Raw genomic sequence first — 24589 nt, 5'->3', positions numbered from 1 at the left:
CTGGAACACAGCCTGGAAAAAGAAGAAAGAAAGAAAAAAGACAGACAGATGAATCTATCCTAAAAGAGAAGAAGCTTGAGTGTGTGAAGAGTAAGAAGGGCATGGATTCAGTAGTAAGTAAAGGAGGAGGAAAGAGACTATCTACACCGCAGAGAGAGGTAAAGGACAAGATATTAAAAAAGTATTGGTTGAAAACAAGAAGGCTGGGGAGAAAACACACACACCCCTTTATGATTTTCTCCAGATCATGGAGATCCTGCAACAGACGGTGCTCTATAAAAAGAAAATGACTTCATCCCAACACACACACACGAGCTCTTGCCATGTTTCACTCCTCTTCTCTTTACCTTAATCAAATGAAAGGGACATTCAATCCCTTGTAGACAGACTGAAGGCTCTTGAATGCGCAGAGGAGAAAAGCTATCATGTAATAATTATGTTTTAAGCCAATTAGAAAAACGTAACGGCTCTGAATTATAGATGACACGTACTGGAGGGGGGAAAAAACCCTTCAAAACACAGGGCCTGGACATGCATTACATTAAGCATAAAATAATAATAATAATAATAATAATAATAATACCACCAAGCAGCACGGTGGTGTAGTGGTTAGCACTGTCACCTCACAGCAAGAAGGTTCTAGGTTCAAGCCCAGTGGCCGTCAGGGGCCTTTCTGTGTGGAGTTCGCATGTTCTCCCCGTGTCTGCGTGGGTTTCCTCCGGGTGCTCCGGTTTCCCCCACAGTCCAAAGACATGCGGTTAGGTTAACATGGGGCAGCCATGGCCTGAAGGTTGGGCTGAAGTGCACCGAACCCCCAACTGCTCCCCGGGCGCTGTAGCATAGCTGCCCACTGCTCTGGGTATTTGTGTGTGCATGTGTGTGTGTTCACTGCTTCAGACAGGTTAAATGCAGAGGTCAAATTTCAAATTTGTGTGCTTAAGGCCCTGTCCACACGGCAACGGATTCAGGTGAATCTGATAAAATTGTTTATCGTTTCGGCCTGGCGTCCGAGAACGGGTTCCAGAGTGAAAAAATCTGGCAACGGAGCCGTTGCGAAGTCGTCTGGATGAGTAGAACGGATTTGTTTACGATGACGTCACAACCACGTGTGCTTCACGCCGGGTAGAAGTGTAACGAACTCGATGAGAGTTGTCAACAAATCCTATAACTTGGTTCATGAAACGCGCTTACAGAATATTTTCACTGTGAATATTTATTGTGTAATGGTGCAAAGTGAGAGAGAGAGAGAGAGAGAGAGAGAGAGAGAGAGAGAGAATAGCCCTTAGGGCAGAGTCAATCCCGCCAGCAAAAATAGGGAAAAAAAGGAGCGATCTCACCTCTTCAGATGTTGGTTTAAGTCTGACAATACATTCCTCAAAAAGGGCGTTGAAGAACAAAGTAATCCATCAACGTGTAGCATTCAATTTATTCCGGACCATTAAAGAATTCTGGAGGATATCAGAATGTTGGCGTACTGGCTTCCATCTACCCCCGTTCATTCCTCTTTCCGTGTCTCCATTCAAAAAACGAGCACGTGATTTAAAGGGACTATATCCATAGGATAGGGAGTGAGAAAGTGTGCGCGTGTGACAGTGACAGGGATAGTCACTGTGCGCATGCGCAGTTATGCGCATGTGTCTACTTCTATTGTTCTGGTGTCTCCGATGGGACTGTCTTACAGCGCACGTAGCGGTGTGGCATGTGTATTGCATCATTTTCAGCAAGCGTTGCGTTGCCATATGAACCTGATATTTTACTGATCCGTTGCCCATGTGGACGCGAGATTTAAAAAAAAAAATCTCGTTGCCGTTGTCGTGTGGATGTAGCCCAAGTCTGTGCTTGAGTGTACGTGTGACAAATAAAGGCTTCTTGGCATGGCTTCATTATTATTTTTATTTATTATTATAAAATGGAAGACTCCAGGAATAAGGTCCGTGTGTAGACCGGATTGCACAGAAATGTAAATGAAAGTAGCTCAGAGTGGGCGTGTCACTGAGGTCATACATGAAAGGGTTTTTTTTTTTTTTAAATGTATAAATATAAATAAAGAAATCATGGACATTCCTATACAGTGCCTTGCATAAGTATTCACCCCCTCAAACTTTTCAACATTTTGCACTGTTACAACCTGGAACTTGTCACCTCACAGCTCCAGGGTCCCCGGTTCAATACTCAGCTCAGGTTACCGTCTGTATGGAGTTTCCAAAGAAGAATGCGCAAAAACATCAGGATCCAGATGTGCAAAGCTGACAGATATATCTCCCAGAAGATACATAGCTGTAATTGTAGCCAAAGGTGATTTTTAGCATTTATTGACCCGGTGGGATGAATACTTAAGCGACTAACAAATGACTGCTTATTTGTTTCATTAACCTTTGTGTCACGATTAAAATATATTCCCTGCCTTCAAATGTTAGAGATATTGCGGAAATAAAATCATTAAAATCCCAATCAAGTCTATTTCAATTCCATGTTGTAACAGTACAAAATGTGGAAAAAGTTCAAGGGGGTGAATAGTTACGTAAGGCACTGATTTTCTGTCACATTTATACACTTTTCTAGTCATTGACTACGTTTACATGCACATCCAAATTGAGCTGCTGTCGGTAATCGAGCTGAAGGTCCCAGCAGGGTGCCAGAGAAATCCAATCCTACATGCACACAATGAAATCGGGCTATTGTGTGAGGTGCATTGTGCACCCGAGCCACAGGTGGCGCAACACGCCCCATCGTGTTGGTACACTTCCGGTTGTCGTCATGAAGAAGAGCTATTCAAGAGTGTAAACAAAGTTATCAGTTCCGTGTTCTCCATTGCGCGTTTTTCTCCCGTCCATGAATTTTAATATATTCAACTCCTTAAGCTGAATGAGCATGAACTCTGTCTCCTCATTGCTCCAGAAGTGCACGTTTCTGCTTGCCTGTGGCAGTGGGGGCGTGGTCAAGCGCCGGTCTGTGACAGGAGGGCGGAGCCAGGGAAGGTGAGTGGCAGAATCACTTCACCTGACGGTAATTAACCTGTGTTTGTGTGTCTTCCCAGTAACCGTGCCCTATTTAAGGAGGCAGAGGGAGAGCAGAGGGGACAGCTCATCCCGGGACTAGAACACAGCGCGCGCGTGTGTGTGTTTTTCTCTCAAGAATAAAAGTAGGCTGTTAAACTGAAAAGTCTGACAATAAAAAGCCTATTAGTACCAGAAGCTTTGTCCTGCCGTCTTCTGTGCTCCACCCACACTTCAGAGAGCTCTACATCACCATTTTCTCTTCTTCGTTTGTTCCTCCTGACCTCTTCTGCTGCTCGCTACTACTGTTGTCATGCCAACCGAGGCTGTTGTGTTTCCCGCTTGTGGTCTCGTCACTCGTCACTTCCGGAAGTAGCTCGACAACTAGCTCGATAGGGTATACATGCACAAAGTAGCTCGGCAGAAATCGCATAAACTAGGTCGTGTAGCTCGATTCCGAGAAATCAAGTTCGGTTCAATTTCAGCCGAATTAAGGTGTAATACAGTATACATGGCATTTTGAACTTCGATTTCAGTCGAGCAACGGCAGAAATTCGATTCTCTCTATGTGCATGTAAACGTAGTGATTGCTGCTAGCGCTTGGTAGGTAACGAACAGGGGCAAATTTGATTGGATTTCTGAGAAGATTTTAGGTTATATTTTTAAAAATGCTCATAACCTTCACTGCTACTGCTATCCAGCTAGCTGTCGTTAACCTGATAGGATTTCTGATGGTGATGATACACGGGGCAACTTTTTGGGCAATGTTGCCGAGCAATGTTGCTGGCAACGGGCAACTAGGTGAGACACAGGGCAACTTTTCAGGGCAACTAACAATAGGCAACAACAGTTAGCAACGGCAGTTTACAGTTAGCTAAAAAAAAAAAATCGATGTCTTAATTTTTGCTGTGACCATTTAATCAAGCTGTCTGTTGTTTTTTAGAGCTTTGGTGAGGTAAATTCCTCCATATAGAATATTAAAATAACAACTTACCGGCGTAAAAACAGATGAGGAGTTTCTCCATCTCTTCACTCCACTGACACTGAGCGGCCGCCATATTTGTTTGAAATTTCTGATCCGAACCTCACCGGAGGTCACATGACTCGATACTCGCGTTCTGATTGGCTTATCTCAAAAAGTTGCCAGAGATTATCAAAACCATTCAGAAAGAAACAATGTTGCCCAATCTCAATAGAAAAGAGTCAAAACGCAATTGCCCAGCAACATTGCCCAAAAAGTTGCCCCGTGTATCATCACTATGAGAGGATTTTAAAGGTGGTATTAAGATATTCCCATCATTTTCGCTGCTAATGCAGTCAAGCTAGTTAATGTGAGCTAATTCGACAGTGTTCCTGTTGAGATGTTTTTGTCACATTTATGCTGCGTTTGTGTTGCCTTGTAAGTGGTAATTTGCAAGCTGTAATCGTACTGTACAATTTCCCACCACAGAACATTCAGTGTGCGATGTGGGGGAAAAAAAAAAAAACGGCGCCTCAGCGAAGATGTGTATCTTGTTTGTTCTGTCACAGCACGTAAAACGCATAAAAACCTACTTTAACCACACTTTTACAGTTCCAGGCCTGAGTGCTTACTGGGGATATAAACTTCAAATGTTCTTGCAACATCTTGGACTGAAACTGCAGTACAGCAACAACAGCAGTGAGTAGTTTAGCAGCAAGCTAGCCAATGGTCGATAGTGAGTGCCTTAGCAACAAACTATCCAGCAAACAACAAGAAGCCACATGAGGAAGTCATGGTGGTTAGCGAAGGAGCTTTGGCACCGAAAGGTCACTGGTTCGATTCCCTGGACCAGCAGGAATGGCTGAAGTGCCCATGAACAAGGCACCTGACCACCAACTGCTCCCCAGGCTGCTCTGGGTATGTTGTACGCAGGCTTGTAGAACTCGAATCCAGGACTCCGACTCGAGTCTGACTCGTGCTCTAATCTTAAGGACTCATGACTTGGACTCGTGCATTAACTGCATTCAGACTCATAAATTGGAGATGAGGACTCGGATTTTTTCTTTATTTTTTGTAACATGCCATAATAATTTGGCATAAGATATTTATATCTACAATAATTTTTGTACTAATTTCATGCAAGAGTGTCACACCTGCATGCTTTGGCACGTGCATCAGAGACTCTCGGGCGTGCTCCGGACAGCACACCTGCGCCGTAAATAACTCACACCTGCACAGAATTAAGGCGCAATTAGCGCGCCGATATAAAAACTGTGAAAACAAACTTGCTTTGCGAAGTATTGAGTTGCGTTGCTGACACATTACTGAGCCTTATTTCTTTGTTTGGTTTCCTGATCCCTGATTTCCTGTTTCTCGTCTTTGATTCTGCCAAGTCTACGATAGCCTGTTTGTGCCTCGCTAGACCTATCGCCTGTTTCACCGTTTTACGATTTTGCCTGCTGTTCTGGATTGTTTACCGTATTAATAAAACACACCTTCTGCACTTCCATCCGTCTCCCAACCATCTCTGACAGAATACTTCACACTCCCTGACAAAGAGAAGCACATTCACCTGTTCATATGCCATGTTCAGGAGATTTAGGAACATATTCATAAATGCTCATAAGCCTCGCTGTATCTTATCCAGTCAGCTAGCATGACCAAACCTGACAGGATTCAGATTCTTTTTAAGTCATCAATATAAATATTAATATCCTTCGCTGCTAACGCTAGTTAGATGGTTAACAAAACAGAATATTTCAGAAACCATTTTCCTAAACTGTACTCTCAACAGGGGCGGCACGGTGGTGTAGTGGTTAGCGCTGTCGCCTCACAGCAAGAAGGTCCGGGTTCGAGCCCTGTGGCCGGCGAGGGCCTTTCTATGCGGAGTTTGCATGTTCTCCCCGTGTCCGCGTGGGTTTCCTCCGGGTGCTCCGGTTTCCCCCACAGTCCAAAGACATGCAGGTTAGGTTAACTGGTGACTCTAAATTGAGCGTAGGTGTGAATGTGAGTGTGAATGGTTGTCTGTGTCTATGTGTCAGCCCTGTGATGACCTGGCAACTTGTCCAGGGTGTACCCCGCCTTTCGCCCGTAGTCAGCTGGGATAGGCTCCAGCTTGCCTGCGACCCTGTAGAAGGATAAAGCGGCTAGAGATAATGAGATGAGATGAGAATATAAATATTAATATCCTTCGCTGCTAACCAGGGCTTTGAACCGGTTCAAGGAACGAAAACGAAAACCGGGAACTTTTTCTATTTCACATGGAACAGAAACGAAACCAGAAACTTTATTTTTTATGTTCCGGAACAGAAACGCTTATTAAAAATAATGGTAACTGGTTAATACCGGTTTTTATTTCATTTCTCAAAGTTTCTGTAGCCTACAAATAGTCATTCTTCTCCTGCGCAAGTTTCTATGACCCGCTGGGGTTCACTTCCTGTGTGACGTTCGCTGATTGAATGGAGAGAGCGGGAAGGTGGACTGCTAGTGAGTAAGTGCATTACTGAGTGTCTGTGAGCAAAGGAGAGCCTGAACGATGTAACCTCCCTATTGGCTGTTTGTAAAAATGTACCAGTTGTTGCCCTTCCCACGGGAATCATCGCGGGCTCGAGAGACGAGACCTGACGAGTTAGTTCGTTGGTAGCAGAACAAAATGTCTGGACACAAATCGGGTTTTCAGAAAAGGAAAGAAAATAAACGGAGGGTCGAAAATACAAAAAAGGAGGCAGAAAATGCAAAACGAGTTTTAAGGTAGGACAAATGGTTACTTTTCTGAGGCAGCCCGCCGTGGCTGCCTGCAGGCTTATTTATTATAGCCCATTTAGTTAAAATAGTTGATCTAAAATGTTTATAGTTATGTGATGGTTGTCCTGATTTAGGCCCAATCCCAATTCTAATTTCTACCCCTCCCCCTTCCCCTTGGCCCTTCCCCTTGAAACTGAGCTACAAGGGATAGGGCTTGAAATTCAACCCTTACGTATTGGGATAGCCCTTCAACGATCGCATACGTCATCGCGTACCTCCGTCAGCGTTTACGTTAGCAAAACGCGACCAAATGCGTCATTGGCTGCGACCAGCCGCTACAGTCAGAGCCAGAACCAGAAATCTCTGCTGGCAGGGTGTGATTTGTTAACTAACACCACTGAATGGGATATCTTTGGAGCTTCGTGCACCACATCCGACAGAATGAGGTGTCAGAACACTCATGTAAACAATAAAAGCGAGAATAACAGAACAAAACGTACGCAGTCAAGCAACCGAAAACAATACTCACTCCCAAAGCTTTTTAGCAGCAGCTTGGATTTCAGAAATCGCTGCTCATTCTCAGCTCGAAAGCGAATCAAGCGGCGTGTTTCCTCTGGATAACAACTTAAAACACGTAAATAATGGAGAAAATACATTTATGACAATCTTTCGCCGCGGGAACCGCCATCTTTCTGAAATCCGCATGAAATCTCGCTGAAATCCGCATGGCATTGTGGGAAATCACTCAAACCCCTTCGTTCGGAGTCAGCTCCAGGAAAATCTCCGTTTGGAGGGGTACAGAAGCCCTCCCCCTTCCCCTACCCCTCCGCGTTAACTGGGATTGGGATACCCCTACCCCTTCACGTGAATGCGCAAAATGGAGGGGAAGGGCCATGGGGTTGGTCCAAGGGGTGAAATGGGATTCGGCCTTAGACTGGGTTTTTTTTGGGGGGGGGGTTGCGCGATGTTGCACCCGGGTCCAGATTAGGGCAGAACCGGCCCTGGCTACATTTCAGGTGTAGTTTGTTTTATGTATGTATGTACTTGCATAGATGTGTACTTCCAATATGGCGCTTAACAAAATCTCGCGGCGCGGTGACGTCATGCGGTAGCCCTCTATAGGGCCTGACTAGCCTTTGGTAACACACTAAACGAATTCTCTTTCATTTTTGGCACTTTTTCTGTTTGTGTAGATGGGAAGACATACTGAGAATCCAAATCGCCAACATTTGAAATAATTGTTTTGAATTACTTCTTGTCTTATTTAATGAAGGTTGTAATAGAATTAGCCTACATTTGGCTTAAGCTGGATGAGACAGAGACATAATTTTATAGCCATTTGTTAAACAGCTGACAGGGAACGTAATTAACCGTTCCGGGAACGAAATTTTTTTGTTCTAACCGGTTCGGGAACGTCTATTTAATGGTGGAACCCAAAACCGGAAACATTAAAATTCCGTTTCTGTTCGGAACGAACCAATAGGAAAAAAATTCCGGTTCAAAGCCCTGCTGCTAACGCTAGTTAGATGGTTAACAAAACAGAATATTTCAGAAACCATTTTCCTAAACTGTACTCTCAACAGGGGCGGCACGGTGGTGTAGTGGTTAGTGCTGTCGCCTCACAGCAAGAAGGTCCGGGTTCGAGCCCCGTGGCCGGCGAGGGACTTTCTATGCGGAGTTTGCATGTTCTCCCCGTGTCCGCGTGGGTTTCCTCCGGGTGCTCCGGTTTCCCCCACAGTCCAAAGACATGCAGGTTAGGTTAACTGGTGACTCTAAATTGAGCGTAGGTGTGAATGTGAGTGTGAATGGTTGTCTGTGTCTATGTGTCAGCCCTGTGATGACCTGGCGACTTGTCCAGGGTGTACCCCGCCTTTCGCCCGTAGTCAGCTGGGATAGGATCCAGCTTGCCTGCAACCCTGTAGAACAGGATAAAGTGGCTAGAGATAATGAGATGAGATGTACTCTCAACAGCATGATGTCATACTATAGTAGCTAAACCACACCCACCTTGATATCATTTGGACTCACTAAGCAGGTACACATCCATACAGTACCAGTCAAAAGTTTGGACACACCTTGTAATTCACTGGTTTATCTTTATTAATTAAAAGACACTTCTTCATGGATGTCGTTTCTCTTTACTTAGCTGAGCGTTTCTTGACATAATATTGTATGGGTTACTACAGTTGTGGTGTTGAATAGGGCTATTTACTGTATTTTTATTATTTATTATTTACTCTTTGACCTCAAATGCATTAAGAAGGCAAGAAATTCCACTAATTATCTTTTGACGAGGCACGCCTGCTAATTGAAAAGCATTCCAGGTGACTACCTCATGAAGCTGGTTAAGATAACAATAGTGTGTAAAGCGTAGTGTGAATGTTTAGTGAGAGAGAGGGGGGATATAATCTAAGGGGAGACCTAAATTTTAAAAAACCAAAGGTTCGAACAAATATGAAAAGCATGTGCGTATCGAGCTGTGGGGTGACTTTATGGAACAGACTGGAGACAGAAATAAAACAAAGTGCAAATATAATCTGTTTTAAAAAAAAAGGTACAAAAAATATTTTTAAACAAGTATATAGCAGAAGAAGTATGTCAACGGAGGATGATGAGGGATAAATAGAATAGGTTTGATTGTTATATTAGAACTAACCTAGTATATGGTATATATGGGGATAGTTTATATATTCATATTTACAGGGATAGGTATGTAGTAGATATTTATTTTTGTAATTAAATATTTATATAGATATTTATGAAGTGGGGCAGCACGGTGGTGTAGTGGTTAGCGCTGTCGCCTCACAGCAAGAAGGTCCGGGTTCGAGCCCCGTGGCCGCCGAGGGCCTTTCTGTGCGGAGTTTGCATGTTCTCCCCGTGTCCGCGTGGGTTTCCTCCGGGTGCTCCGGTTTCCCCCACAGTCCAAAGACATGCAGGTTAGGTTAACTGGTGACTCTAAATTGAGCGTAGGTGTGAATGTGAGTGTGAATGGTTGTCTGTGTCTATGTGTCAGCCCTGTGATGACCTGGCGACTTGTCCAGGGTGTACCCCGCCTTTCGCCCGTAGTCAGCTGGGATAGGCTCCAGCTTGCCTGCGACCCTGTAGAACAGGATAAAGCGGCTACAGATAATGAGATGATATATATATATATATATTTTTTTTTTTTTTTTTTTTTTTTTGGTAATTATATATTTATATAGATATTTATGAAGTGTATATATGGTATGTAGTATATATTTATTTTTGTAATTAAATATTTATATAGATATTCATGAAGTGTATATATGGTACATATTTTTACAGGTGTATTAATATAGTTTGGATTTCGGGGTAGTTAAAAAGGGGTGGGAAATTAAAAAAGTATTGTACTTCCCATTCCTTTTTCGAACAATGTGTGGTGTTTTGTAATGTCTTAGCTCTTTGTTATTTTATTTTTTTATTTTTTTTAATTTCTCGTTTTCTTTCTTTTGTATGTACAAATAGTTACATACATTTTTTTATACATGTTTGAAAATAAAAAATAAAATAATTCAATTCAATTCATAGCGTCATCAAGGTAAACGCTGGCGACTTTAAAGAATCTAAATTATGAAATATTTTGTTTACCACATAATTCCATCTATGTCCCATATGTTATTTCATAGTTTTGACGTCTTTGGTATTCTTCTACAATACACAAAATTGTCAAAACACAGAAAAACCAAGGAATGAGTAGGTGTGTCCAAACTTTTGACTCCTACTCTACACATACACACTCATTCATTTCTCATGAGTCAGATCGCACACTTACCCGGATCTTGATTGTCCTCGTTTTCCCACCGCAGTTCTTTTTCAGGAGCATTTTCTGAAACACAAACCCAAGGCAGAAATATTGACATTGATAAGATCCAGGCTTACATCATTCCCATGCTGACTGTCCTATATTCTCCTTCACCACAGCAGTCATGGCCCTCAGCAGTGCTCTGACTTATAAACATTTAGTGCTTTTCCTGCTGCTTGGGTAGAGAACATGTGTGAGCTTGGAGCGCTATGGTGTCAAAGCTAATAAACACAATACCCAGCATGTCGTGAGAAATTTCTAAAAGAAAATGTCAAGGCTCATTACTCGCTAATTAATGCATGAAATAGTATCGTGCATAGAAATGAGCAGGACTGGGAAATAATTTTTCTCATGCTTGGCTAATAGTACAATGTAAACTGATCTTGCTGAGGGTAGAAAATAAAACAAGAAAACAAGCCTTACTGTTTGCAAATGCCACTATATGTGTGTTTACTGTACGTTTCAGGCAGGGTTGGGCACCATGACAAAAACATCAAATGTGTCACTTTTCTGAGATGTCATGCCTTTTTACAGCTTTTAGCATCATATTAATAGTAACTGTTCAGTGAATAAGGATTTGCCCCAGTGCATATACAAGATTATTTCCATACAGGCCACTTTTTCCATGGAATAAAAATGTGTTCTGTTCCCTTCTAGCAGGTTTATTGAGAGCATGGAATATTGTTAGCATATCGCTTATCCTCCACGTATTACACCGCTCTCCCCAATGGAGAATGAGCGTGCAATATTGTTATAATATTGCACGTTGTCAAGACAACACGACGTCACGCATCGGAGCTCATGCGAAGATCCAACAACAAAACTTTTCTGCTGCGCATCGTATGCGTGCAATCATTTCTTTGTCGGCCGGGAAACAGAGAAGACGACGCTAATCCAGTGCTAGGATTAAGCACTAAATAAATAAACTGAAAACGCGCTAAACACCCGAAAGACTACAAAAACTTCATTATATATTCTTCATGCATATTTACAAGAGAAAAACATACCAACGGACATCGAAAAACTGGAAAAGAGACGCGTCGGAGATGTAAAACTTCTGTGCTAGTGAGTGACTGTGACAGATTGTAAACGAACATGGCCACAAAGTTTGCTTCGCTAAAAGCGGAAGATTTTGAGAGAATTTTGGCTGACAGGTCGCTCCGTTGTGTGTAGCTGTCGATGTTTATTTTAAAAGTAACTAAGCAAATTACACAGGGAAAATAATAATAATAATAATAATAATTGGATTGACTGCGCTAGTGTTGGCCTGCGCCAACACTACACCAGCTGGAGGGTAACTGGACTGCCGTGCTAACAGCACCGAGTCGTGAGTAAGCTCACGTTGACCTTCGCTAACGCTACTGCTGAAATCTACACCACCTAGAAGGTAACTAGACTGCTGCACTAACAGCACTGAGTCACGAGTAAGCTCATGTTGGCCTTCGCTAATGCTACTGCTGATTGCTACACCAGCTGGAAGCTAACTGGACTGCTGTGCTAACAGCACCGAGTCGCGAGTAACCTCACGTTGGCCTTCGCTAATGCTACTGCTGAATGCTACACCAGCTGGAAGGTAACTGGACTGCCGTGCTAACAGCACCGAGTCGTGAGTAAGCTCACGTTGACCTTCGCTAACGCTACTGCTGAAATCTACACCACCTAGAAAGTAACTAGACTGCCGCGCTAACAGCACTGAGTCACGAGTAACCTCACGTTGGCCTTCGCTAATGCTACTGCTGAATGCTACACCAGCTGGAAGGTAACTGGACTGCCGTGCTAACAGCACCGAGTCGTGAGTAACCTCACGTTGACCTTCGCTAACGCTACTGCTGAAATCTACACCACCTAGAAGGTAACTAGACTGCTGCACTAACAGCACTGAGTCACGAGTAAGCTCATGTTGGCCTTCGCTAATGCTACTGCTGATTGCTACACCAGCTGGAAGCTAACTGGACTGCTGTGCTAACAGCACCGAGTCGCGAGTAACCTCACGTTGGCCTTCGCTAATGCTACTGCTGAATGCTACACCAGCTGGAAGGTAACTGGACTGCCGTGCTAACAGCACCGAGTCGTGAGTAAGCTCACGTTGACCTTCGCTAACGCTACTGCTGAAATCTACACCACCTAGAAAGTAACTAGACTGCCGCGCTAACAGCACTGAGTCACGAGTAACCTCACGTTGGCCTTCGCTAATGCTACTGCTGAATGCTACACCAGCTGGAAGGTAACTGGACTGCCGTGCTAACAGCACCGAGTCGTGAGTAAGCTCACGTTGACCTTCGCTAACGCTACTGCTGAAATCTACACCACCTAGAAGGTAACTAGACTGCCGCGCTAACAGCACTGAGTCACGAGTAACCTCACGTTGGCCTTCGCTAATGCTACTGCTGAATGCTACACCAGCTGGAAGGTAACTGGACTGCCGTGCTAACAGCACCGAGTCGTGAGTAACCTCACGTTGACCTTCGCTAACGCTACTGCTGAAATCTACACCACCTAGAAGGTAACTAGACTGCCGCGCTAACAGCACCGAGTCGCGAGTAACCTCACGTTGGCCTTCACTAATGCTACTGCTGAATGCTACACCAGCTGGAAGGTAACTGGTCTGCCGTGCTAACAGCACCGATTCGTGAGTAAGCTCACATTGACCTTCGCTAACGCTACTGCTGAAATCTACACCACCTAGAAGGTAACTAGACTGCCACGCTAACAGCACTGAGTCACGAGTAAGCTCGTGTTGGCCTTCGCTAATGCTACTGCTGAATGCTACACCAGCTGGAAGCTAACTGGACTGCTGTGCTAACAGCACCAAGTTGCGAGTAACCTCACGTTGGCCTTCGCTAATGCTACTGCTGAATGCTACACCAGCTGGAAGGTAACTGGACTGCCGTGCTAACAGCACCGAGTCGTGAGTAAGCTCATGTTGACCTTCGCTAACGCTACTGCTGAAATCTACACCACCTAGAAGGTAACTAGACTGCCGCACTAACAGCACTGAGTCACGAGTAAGCTCGTGTTGGCCTTCGCTAACGCTACTGCTGAATGCTACACCAGCTGGAAGGTAACTGGACTGCTGTGCTAACAGCACCGAGTCGTGAGTAAGCTCACATTGACCTTCGCTAACGCTACTGCTGAAATCTACACCACCTAGAAGGTAACTAGACTGCCGCGCTAACAGCACTGAGTCACGAGTAACCTCACGTTGGCCTTCACTAATGCTACTGCTGATTGCTACACCAGCTGGAAGCTAACTGGACTGCTGTGCTAACAGCACCGAGTCGCGAGTAACCTCACGTTGGCCTTCGCTAATGCTACTGCTGAATGCTACACCAGCTGGAAGGTAACTGGACTGCCGTGCTAACAGCACCGAGTCGTGAGTAAGCTCACGTTGACCTTCGCTAACGCTACTGCTGAAATCTACACCACCTAGAAAGTAACTAGACTGCCACGCTAACAGCACTGAGTCACGAGTAACCTCACGTTGGCCTTCGCTAATGCTACTGCTGAATGCTACACCAGCTGGAAGGTAACTGGACTGCCGTGCTAACAGCACCGAGTCGTGAGTAAGCTCACGTTGACCTTCGCTAACGCTACTGCTGAAATCTACACCACCTAGAAAGTAACTAGACTGCCGCGCTAACAGCACTGAGTCACGAGTAACCTCACGTTGGCCTTCGCTAATGCTACTGCTGAATGCTACACCAGCTGGAAGGTAACTGGACTGCCGTGCTAACAGCACCGAGTCGTGAGTAAGCTCACGTTGACCTTCGCTAACGCTACTGCTGAAATCTACACCACCTAGAAGGTAACTAGACTGCCGCGCTAACAGCACTGAGTCACGAGTAACCTCACGTTGGCCTTCGCTAATGCTACTGCTGAATGCTACACCAGCTGGAAGGTAACTGGACTGCCGTGCTAACAGCACCGAGTCGTGAGTAACCTCACGTTGACCTTCGCTAACGCTACTGCTGAAATCTACACCACCTAGAAGGTAACTAGACTGCCGCGCTAACAGCACCGAGTCGCGAGTAACCTCACGTTGGCCTTCACTAATGCTACTGCTGAATGCTACACCAGCTGGAAGGTAACTGGTCTGCCGTGCTAACAGCACCGATTCGTGAGTAAGCTCACATTGACCTTCGCTAACGCTACTGCTGAAATCTACACCACCTAGAAGGTAACTAGACTGCCACGCTAACAGCACTGAGTCACGAGTAAGCTCGTGTTGGCCTTCGCTAATGCTACTGCTGAATGCTACACCAGCTGGAAGCTAACTGGACTGCTGTGCTAACAGCACCGAGTCGCGAGTAACCTCACGTTGGCCTTCGCTAATGCTACTGCTGAATGCTACACCAGCTGGAAGGTAACTGGACTGCCGTGCTAACAGCACCGAGTCGTGAGTAAGCTCATGTTGACCTTCGCTAACGCTACTGCTGAAATCTACACCACCTAGAAGGTAACTAGACTGCCGCACTAACAGCACTGAGTCACGAGTAAGCTCGTGTTGGCCTTCGCTAACGCTACTGCTGAATGCTACACCAGCTGGAAGGTAACTGGACTGCTGTGCTAACAGCACCGAGTCGTGAGTAAGCTCACATTGACCTTCGCTAACGCTACTGCTGAAATCTACACCACCTAGAAGGTAACTAGACTGCTGCGCTAACAGCACCGAGTCGCGAGTAACCTCACGTTGGCCTTCACTAATGCTACTGCTGAATGCTACACCAGCTGGAAGGTAACTGGACTGCTGCACTAACAGCACTGAGTCACGAGTAAGCTCATGTTGGCCTTCGCTAATGCTACTGCTGATTGCTACACCAGCTGGAAGCTAACTGGACTGCTGTGCTAACAGCACCGAGTCGTGAGTAACCTCACGTTGGCCTTCGCTAATGCTACTGCTGAATGCTACACCAGCTGGAAGGTAACTGGACTGCCGTGCTAACAGCACCGAGTCGTGAGTAAGCTCACGTTGACCTTCGCTAACGCTACTGCTGAAATCTACACCACCTAGAAAGTAACTAGACTGCCGCGCTAACAGCACTGAGTCACGAGTAACCTCACGTTGGCCTTCGCTAATGCTACTGCTGAATGCTACACCAGCTGGAAGGTAACTGGACTGCCGTGCTAACAGCACCGAGTCGTGAGTAACCTCACGTTGACCTTCGCTAACGCTACTGCTTAAATCTACACCACCTAGAAGGTAACTAGACTGCTGCACTAACAGCACTGAGTCACGAGTAAGCTCATGTTGGCCTTCGCTAATGCTACTGCTGATTGCTACACCAGCTGGAAGCTAACTGGACTGCTGTGCTAACAGCACCGAGTCGCGAGTAACCTCACGTTGGCCTTCGCTAATGCTACTGCTGAATGCTACACCAGCTGGAAGGTAACTGGACTGCCGTGCTAACAGCACCGAGTCGTGAGTAAGCTCACGTTGACCTTCGCTAACGCTACTGCTGAAATCTACACCACCTAGAAAGTAACTAGACTGCCGCGCTAACAGCACTGAGTCACGAGTAACCTCACGTTGGCCTTCGCTAATGCTACTGCTGAATGCTACACCAGCTGGAAGGTAACTGGACTGCCGTGCTAACAGCACCGAGTCGTGAGTAAGCTCACGTTGACCTTCGCTAACGCTACTGCTGAAATCTACACCACCTAGAAGGTAACTAGACTGCCGCGCTAACAGCACTGAGTCACGAGTAACCTCACGTTGGCCTTCGCTAATGCTACTGCTGAATGCTACACCAGCTGGAAGGTAACTGGACTGCCGTGCTAACAGCACCGAGTCGTGAGTAACCTCACGTTGACCTTCGCTAACGCTACTGCTGAAATCTACACCACCTAGAAGGTAACTAGACTGCTGCACTAACAGCACTGAGTCACGAGTAAGCTCATGTTGGCCTTCGCTAATGCTACTGCTGATTGCTACACCAGCTGGAAGCTAACTGGACTGCTGTGCTAACAGCACCGAGTCGCGAGTAATCTCACGTTGGCCTTCGCTAATGCTACTGCTGAATGCTACACCAGCTGGAAGGTAACTGGACTGCCGTGCTAACAGCACCGAGTCGTGAGTAAGCTCACGTTGACCTTCGCTAACGCTACTGCTGAAATCTACACCACCTAGAAAGTAACTAGACTGCCGCGCTAACAGCACTGAGTCACGAGTAACCTCACGTTGGCCTTCGCTAATGCTACTGCTGAATGCTACACCAGCTGGAAGGTAACTGGACTGCCGTGCTAACAGCACCGAGTCGTGAGTAACCTCACGTTGACCTTCGCTAACGCTACTGCTGAAATCTACACCACCTAGAAGGTAACTAGACTGCCGCGCTAACAGCACCGAGTCGCGAGTAACCTCACGTTGGCCTTCACTAATGCTACTGCTGAATGCTACACCAGCTGGAAGGTAACTGGTCTGCCGTGCTAACAGCACCGAGTCGTGAGTAAGCTCACGTTGAACTTCGCTAACGCTACTGCTGAAATCTACACCACCTAGAAGGTAACTAGACTGCCGCGCTAACAGCACTGAGTCACGAGTAAGCTCGTGTTGGCCTTCGCTAATGCTACAGCTGAATGCTACACCAGCTGGAAGCTAACTGGACTGCTGTGCTAACAGCACCAAGTTGCGAGTAACCTCACGTTGGCCTTCGCTAATGCTACTGCTGAATGCTACACCAGCTGGAAGGTAACTGGACTGCCGTGCTAACAGCACCGAGTCGTGAGTAAGCTCACGTTGACCTTCGCTAACGCTACTGCTGAAATCTACACCACCTAGAAGGTAACTAGACTGCCGCACTAACAGCACTGAGTCACGAGTAAGCTCGTGTTGGCCTTCGCTAACGCTACTGCTGAATGCAACACCAGCTGGAAGGTAACTGGACTGCTGTGCTAACAGCACCGAGTCGTGAGTAAGCTCACATTGACCTTCGCTAACGCTACTGCTGAAATCTACACCACCTAGAAGGTAACTAGACTGCTGCGCTAACAGCACCGAGTCGCGAGTAACCTCACGTTGGCCTTCACTAATGCTACTGCTGAATGCTACACCAGCTGGAAGGTAACTGGACTGCCGTGCTAACAGCACCGAGCCGTGAGTAAGCTCACGTTGACCTTCGCTAACGCTACTGCTGAAATCTACACCACCTAGAAGGTAACTAGACTGCCGCACTAACAGCACTGAGTCACGAGTAAGTTCGTGTTGGCCTTCGCTAACGCTACTGCTGAATGCTACACCAGCTGGAAGCTAACTGGGCTGCCGTGCTAACAGCACCGAGTCGTGAGTAAGCTCACATTGACCTTCGCTAACGCTACTGCTGAAATCTACACCACCTAGAAGGTAACTAGACTGCCGCGCTAACAGCACTGAGTCACGAGTAAGCTTGTGTTGGCCTTCGCTAACGCTACTGCTGAATGCTACACCAGCTGGAAGCTAACTGGACTGCTGTGCTAACAGCACCGAGTCGCGAGTAACCTCACGTTGGCCATTGAGAATGCTGATATGAAGAGCGTGTGTAATAATAATAATGGCTGGATTTTTTCGTGGTCTATCAGATATATTCCATTCAGCTACTCATCTTCGACTCGTTCGACATCATGCTAGTTGAATGGAATATATCTGATTTAAATCAATCACTCAACGCCAGTCAATATTATTTAAATATGAATCCCAGATATGAAACAAAACCACGGTTAGTCCGATAAGCAAGACCTTTAAACAAAGATCAACTGCTCAGTTTTCTCCTTGGATCGTGTCTCGAGTGCGAGTCACTCTGGATAAAAGATTAGCCTTTCACAGTAACAAACGTGAAAAGCTCACTCAACCATCCAATCCGGTTTCATCATCTGTCATCCGAACCGTTCATGAAGCCCAAACAGACACCTCAGCCATGCGTCCTGCACACGAGCAGCTGCCCACGTCTCAGGACGGGTTTGTATGGATTATTGTAATACGGAGAAATTGCAGTAACCAAATGTGGAAATACTATCCTAATACACAACAGCTGTTCCTGTAGTGAAGTACAAAGCCTCACTCAGCACTAATATAAATTTAAACACTGCAGTTAAAATCAAGACTCAGGGAGTCAGTAAAGTTGCCAAGGGTCAGAAAATAAGTGAAAATGATTTCAAAGGGTTAAAATGAGAAGTTTTTGGCAGCCATGTCAGCAGCAGCTATCCAACACTGCCGTTCATGAACTCGCACTCCACTCTCAGCCCCCGCCGTCTCTTATAATCTGCCCTCGCCACAGAAACCTAGGGACATATGGAGGCCCTCTGTATGAGACCACTCTCTATTCCTCCCTCCTTCAAAACCCTCAGCTGTATTCATTCCCCATACAGCCTGCTCTTCATCTTAGGAAAACTCTGACAGTCTGTCCAAATAATAATAAACATGTCGGCTCCTTCTTTCTCTGTCCTTTTTTACTCCTCCAAGCATACACACACACACACACAAGCTTGGCTTCACGGGGACAGAAACAGAACGGGGAGGGATGAAGTGACATCTGTCTTCCGTTCCTCTCTCTGGAGGTGGCTGGCACAAGGGCCTCATGTGAGAATGTCGGGGTCTCTGTGTGTGTGTGTGTGTGTGTGTGTGTGTGTGTGTGTGTCTTTTCAAATCCAGGCAACAAAGAGCTGTAGTCGAAAACATCACAAGTGGTGTTTTATTGGAGTGTAATAAGAAGTAGTGAAAGCTGTGATACATACATACATACATGAACAAGAACCCTTCAATATATTTATCATCATGACGTCCTTGCAGATTTAAACCTTAAAGTGCCATTCCACCATTGGATGTATTTTTTTGGCATAAAATACAATACATTTTATGACAACATGACAAGACAGAGAAATCTTTTAGCTTCAAAATGATATATCAAACATAATTTTTTGACAACGACAAGTATATTAATTTTGCAACCAAAGTCACCTACCCTTTTAATTTCCGCACGGTAGTGAAACGTGATGTCATCGGCAGGTTCCCCTTCTTGTGTACCACGTCACGTGTGCGTGGCACAGATTATCAGCAATGGCGGATAGAACGCGATTGTCAGCTTCGGAAAAGAAGCGAAGGAAAATAGCAAGTGATGCCCAAAGGAGACGGTCGATGGTGAATATCGGCACAGCAATCGACAAGTGGAAATCGCGTTCTATCCGCCATTGCTGATAATCTGTGCCACGTCACACGTGACGTGGTACACAAGAAGGGGAACCTGCCGATGACATCACGTTTCACTACCGCGCGGAAATTAAAAGGGTAGGTGACTTTGGTCGCAAAATTAATATACTTGTCGTTGTCAAAAAATTATGTTTGATATATCATTTTGAAGCTAAAAGATTTCTCTGTCTAGTCATGTTGTCATAAAATATATTGTATTTTATGCCAAAGAATACATCCAATGGTGGAATGGCACTTTAATAAATGTAAAAGGCATTCACTACTAATCCCTCAATATTAAGATCCGGCCTGCCATCAAAACAACCACGACGACCAAAACATCAAACTGAACTGAAATGTGACGGTGTGAGAGAGGACCAACCTCGACGACAAACTGTTTACAAGAGGAAAATCAACAAAGGACTAAATTTTGTTCCCTGAGGGCCGATCGACCCAAAAACATCCATCAGAACTGAATTTGCATGATAAATAAGAGAGGAGATACAATTATAGTCAGAAGAAAATGTGTTCAAGGGGAACTGAAGGCAAATTTTTTATTAGCAAAATTCTATTTCTCTCATTTTATTAAATATCGGAATGCATTTTTGATCGCTATTTTGTCGCTGCTATAGCAAGTTATGAGTGTGCTCTGTAATATATCAGTCCATATGTCAAAGCAATGGCCGTAAACGAGATTCGTTGAGACCTGTGCGAGACATCGTAGGACGGAAGTAAAACGTACAGCGGAAATCAAAGTGGCCGACATCTGTCAACGTTCCCTGTGTCCGAAATCATCCACTCGTTCACTACTCCCTACTCCCTATATAGGGAATTACTATATAGAGGACTATACAGTGAGCTCATTGGTAAAATAAAAAAAAAAAAAACTCTTTCAGACAGTACTCCGTCGCGCTGGTATTTACGTCATTACTGTCGCACGATTAAAACGTGCCAGATCAGTCGGCTGGTGGGTTTCAAAATAATAAATACATGCGTGTGTTTTTGTGATAAATCCATATTATACTGAGCACATTTCCCACATTAATCAATACAAAGTCCCTGCAGCTTTCAGTTCTTTTAAATCAAGGCTGAATACTTTCTTTCTTCTTTGCCGCTGACTTTTATTAAATCTAATTTGAGACTTGTAATTTGATTTCTTTCAGCGCGACCGCAATGCATGATGGGATATATTGCTTTGGTTAGTGACCATCAGTGGTATGCTACTTTTCATGATGCATTGTGGGATACTTTGAGTGCACTGTATAGGGTGTAAATAATCCTCACTAAGGTTTTGGACAGCACTACAAAATGGCGTCCGCACTATATAGTGCCCTGTATAGCGAGTAGGGAGCGATTTCGGACACGGAGCAAGTTTCATACAGATATCTTGAAACCTGAGCAAGAAATGACGGTAACCCTTGTCTAACTACGACTACGACGTGTACACTATTATTAAAAAAATGACAATACAACGACCGAGCGTTGTGCAGAAGGTCGAGTTCTTTCAAACAAAACAATCAGAACTGAAATCCATTGAGAACTGAGAGAGGGAGGAGACACGATTTAACTGAAAATAAACAAAAGTTGTACAAGAAAACCAACAAACAAACCACCAAGTTTTGTTTCCCGAAGGAAGATCGACCCAAAACATCGATCAGAACTAGAATCGGGTGAGAACTGCAAGAGGAGATACAGCTCTAATGAGAAGTCCCAAAACTCGTTAAGGTGACCTAATTAGCAGCTCATGAGCAAAAACTTGGCAATACAATGACCAAGTTTTGTGCAGAAGGTCGAGTTCTTTCAAACGACACAATCAGAACTGAAATCCATTGAGAACTGAGGGAGGGAGGAGATATGATTTAACTGAAAATAAACAAAGCTGTAAACAAATTGTTTACAACAAGAAAATCAAGAAACAACGACCAAGTTTTGTTCCTCAAGAAAAGATCGACCCAAACCATCGATCAGAACTGAAATCGGACGAAAACAAATCGGAGAGGAGATACAATTCTTGTGAGAGACCTGGAAAATGTTTTACTTTGGCCTAATTAGTAACTTGCTAGCAAAAAATTTGATAAAACACTGACCGAGGTTTGTGCAGAGTGATGAGTTCTTTCAAGCAAAACAATCGGAACGGAAATCCATGGAGAACTGACGAAGGAGATGCGATTTAACTGCGATGGACGCCACGCCATGGCAACAGCTCATCGTCCTTACGGACAGATGAACTAATAAACATTGAATCCTGAACTATAAACAAACAATGCGTTTCTGACATCCCGGCCTAAACGATGCATAGAAATGATATCAAGTTCTACCTAAGCAATCTGTAAAAGACAAGTGCCTCCAAACCTGCTGCATCTTCTCCAGGTCCAGACTCGGCCGACCGGGCTCTCTCCGGTGCCTCCAGTATGGCACAGCGGGCTGTTCAAAATGGCTGAGGATTATGGGTCTGGCGTGTAGTCGTGTGGAGGTGTGTGTGGGTTTGAGGCCTCGAGGTGGAGACGAGCTGAATAGCACAGGGCTGTGGGAAACACCTGGCTCACACAGGTCCTTCACCTCCTCGTCACTAGAGGCACTGCTGAGATCTCCGTGCCGGTGCCACCTGCATCCACCCTCAGCACCAGCGGTGCCCGCAATACGCTCAAGCTCCTCTTCAGAGCTGTGGCGCTCCATGGCAGGCTCCAGTAGCAACCGCACGCGGCGAACACGGCCCGGGGAAAGCAGGCCCTGATTCGGCTGCTGACTTGTAGCCAGAGGGGTTAAAACACAGTTCCTGCGGCGCTCTGAAGGACAAAACAAGCTTCGATTACTTTGATTTGTATTGTCAGTACAGAACAAATTGCACAATACCTACCTTGATGACCCTTCTCATCTCATCTCATTATCTCTAGCCGCTTTATCCTGTTCTACAGGGTCGCAGGCGAGCTGGAGCCTATCCCAGCTGACTACGGGCGAAAGGCGGGGTACACCCTGGACAAGTCGCCAGGTCATCACAGGGCTGACACATAGACACAGACAACCATTCACACTCACATTCACACCTACGGTCAATTTAGAGTCACCAGTTAACCTAACCTGCATGTCTTTGGACTGTGGGGGAAACCGGAGCACCCGGAGGAAACCCACGCGGACACGGGGAGAACATGCAAACTCCACACAGAAAGGCCCTCGCCGGCCCCGGGGCTCAAACCCAGACCTTCTTGCTGTGAGGCGACAGCGCTAACCACTACACCACCGTGCCACCCATGACCCTTCTCAATTAGGTTATTTATATTTATGGCTTACTTTGCTTTCACACGCTTTCAATTATATATCAGTTTTCTAATCACTTGGGTCAGGGATTAATCAATCTAATTAACTGGGGTCATGCTACAACTCTTTTTGAATAGTGGAATGGTTTATATTTTGCCAGGAAGAGCACACATGAGACTGTTAGCCAAACACAGACACAAATCCAACACAACATGCACAAATTAAATACATTTCTTCGGCACCAGAGATCAGGAAATCATCATCATCATCATCATGTCAAAACTTGTTCTGATGGCTAACTACATGTTGTTATTCTATCCACATTCACTGGATATGAGCAATCACGCATTCTGATTGGCTACTCTACTACTAGGATATCAGCTCATATACTGGGAGTAGAGAAAAACAAAATGGCGAAGCGTGTTGCTCAATCAACCGAGGACAAAATAAAAACTTGACTCGAAAGAAAACCCCCCAAAAAATACAAAAAAAAGGAAAAAGAAAATATGCAATAAAAAGTATTTAAATGGTAAGAATGTATCTTTTTTCAAGAATTATTATTGGCCGCACGGTGGTGTAGTGGTTAGCGCTGTCGCCTCACAGCAAGAAGGTCCTGGATTCGAGCCCCGTGGCCGGCGAGGGCCTTTCTGTGTGGAGTTTGCATGTTCTCCCCGTGTCCGCGTGGGTTTCCTCCGGGTGCTCCGGTTTCCCCCACAGTCCAAAGACATGCAGGTTAGGTTAACTGGTGACTCTAAATTGACCGTAGGTGTGAATGTGAGTGTGAATGGTTGTCTGTGTCTATGTGTCAGCCCTGTGATGACCTGGCGACTTGTCCAGGTGTACCCCGCCTTTCGCCCGTAGTCAGCTGGGATAGGCTCCAGCTTGCCTGCGACCCTGTAGAACAGGATAAAGCGGCTAGAGATAATGAGATGAGATTATTATTATTATTATTATTATTATTATTAATATTATAGCATTTTTCATAAATTGCTCCTGTCATTTCGCCGGTTTGTTTATATTCTAAGCGGAAATGATTTTGTCGGATGTTTTGTATAAGGTGTTTAACAAATTTGCACGTGAACGTGGATAGAATAAAACAGTTATTCCACTCAGCCTTGTTGTACATGGCTTATAGCTAACTTGGCGCTATGCGATTTCGTGGAATAACTTAATTGTAGCTCTGTAGTGCCTTGTAAAAACAAATGGATAAAATATAAATTGGCTACATAAATATCAACATAAGCCCAAGTTACATCAACATTGCTAGACAGCTAACTAGAGAACTCAACAGATGTATAGATAGATAGCTCTCTAGATAGATAGACAGAACCCCGAGTCCAAAAAAGTTGGGACAAAGTACAAATTGTAAATAAAAACGGAATGCAATGATGTGGAAGTTTCAAAATTCCATATTTTATTCAGAATAGAACATAGATGACATATCAAATGTTTAAACTGAGAAAATGTATCATTTAAAGAGAAAAATTAAGTGATTTTAAATTTCATGACAACAACACATCTCAAAAAAGTTGGGACAAGGCCATGTTTACCACTGTGAGACATCCCCTTTTCTCTTTACAACAGTCTGTAAACGTCTGGGGACTGAGGAGACAAGTTGCTCAAGTTTAGGGATAGGAATGTTAACCCATTCTTGT

The 24589-nt window shown here is 45.0% G+C and overlaps 1 protein-coding gene across 3 annotated transcripts in view; it reads right to left on the bottom strand.

Moving 5' to 3' along the window:
* si:dkey-16j16.4 (uncharacterized) overlaps window positions 1-24589 on the bottom strand; it is a 108547-nt gene that overhangs the window by 18132 nt on the left and 65826 nt on the right. For all 3 annotated transcript variants that reach the window (XM_060934724.1, XM_060934726.1, XM_060934725.1), the window contains exons 3-4: window positions 22032-22465; window positions 10493-10546 (exon numbers count right to left, since the gene is read on the bottom strand). In XM_060934724.1, coding sequence (XP_060790707.1) covers window positions 10493-10546; window positions 22032-22465 — 488 coding nt within the window. The remainder of the gene's footprint in view (window positions 1-10492; window positions 10547-22031; window positions 22466-24589) is intronic.

Source organism: Neoarius graeffei, chromosome 11 (genome assembly GCF_027579695.1).
Source record: "Neoarius graeffei isolate fNeoGra1 chromosome 11, fNeoGra1.pri, whole genome shotgun sequence".
Taxonomy (NCBI): domain Eukaryota; kingdom Metazoa; phylum Chordata; class Actinopteri; order Siluriformes; family Ariidae; genus Neoarius; species Neoarius graeffei.
The sequence above is the reverse complement of the archived record's forward strand: the minus strand, read 5'-3'. Positions and strand labels throughout refer to the sequence as shown.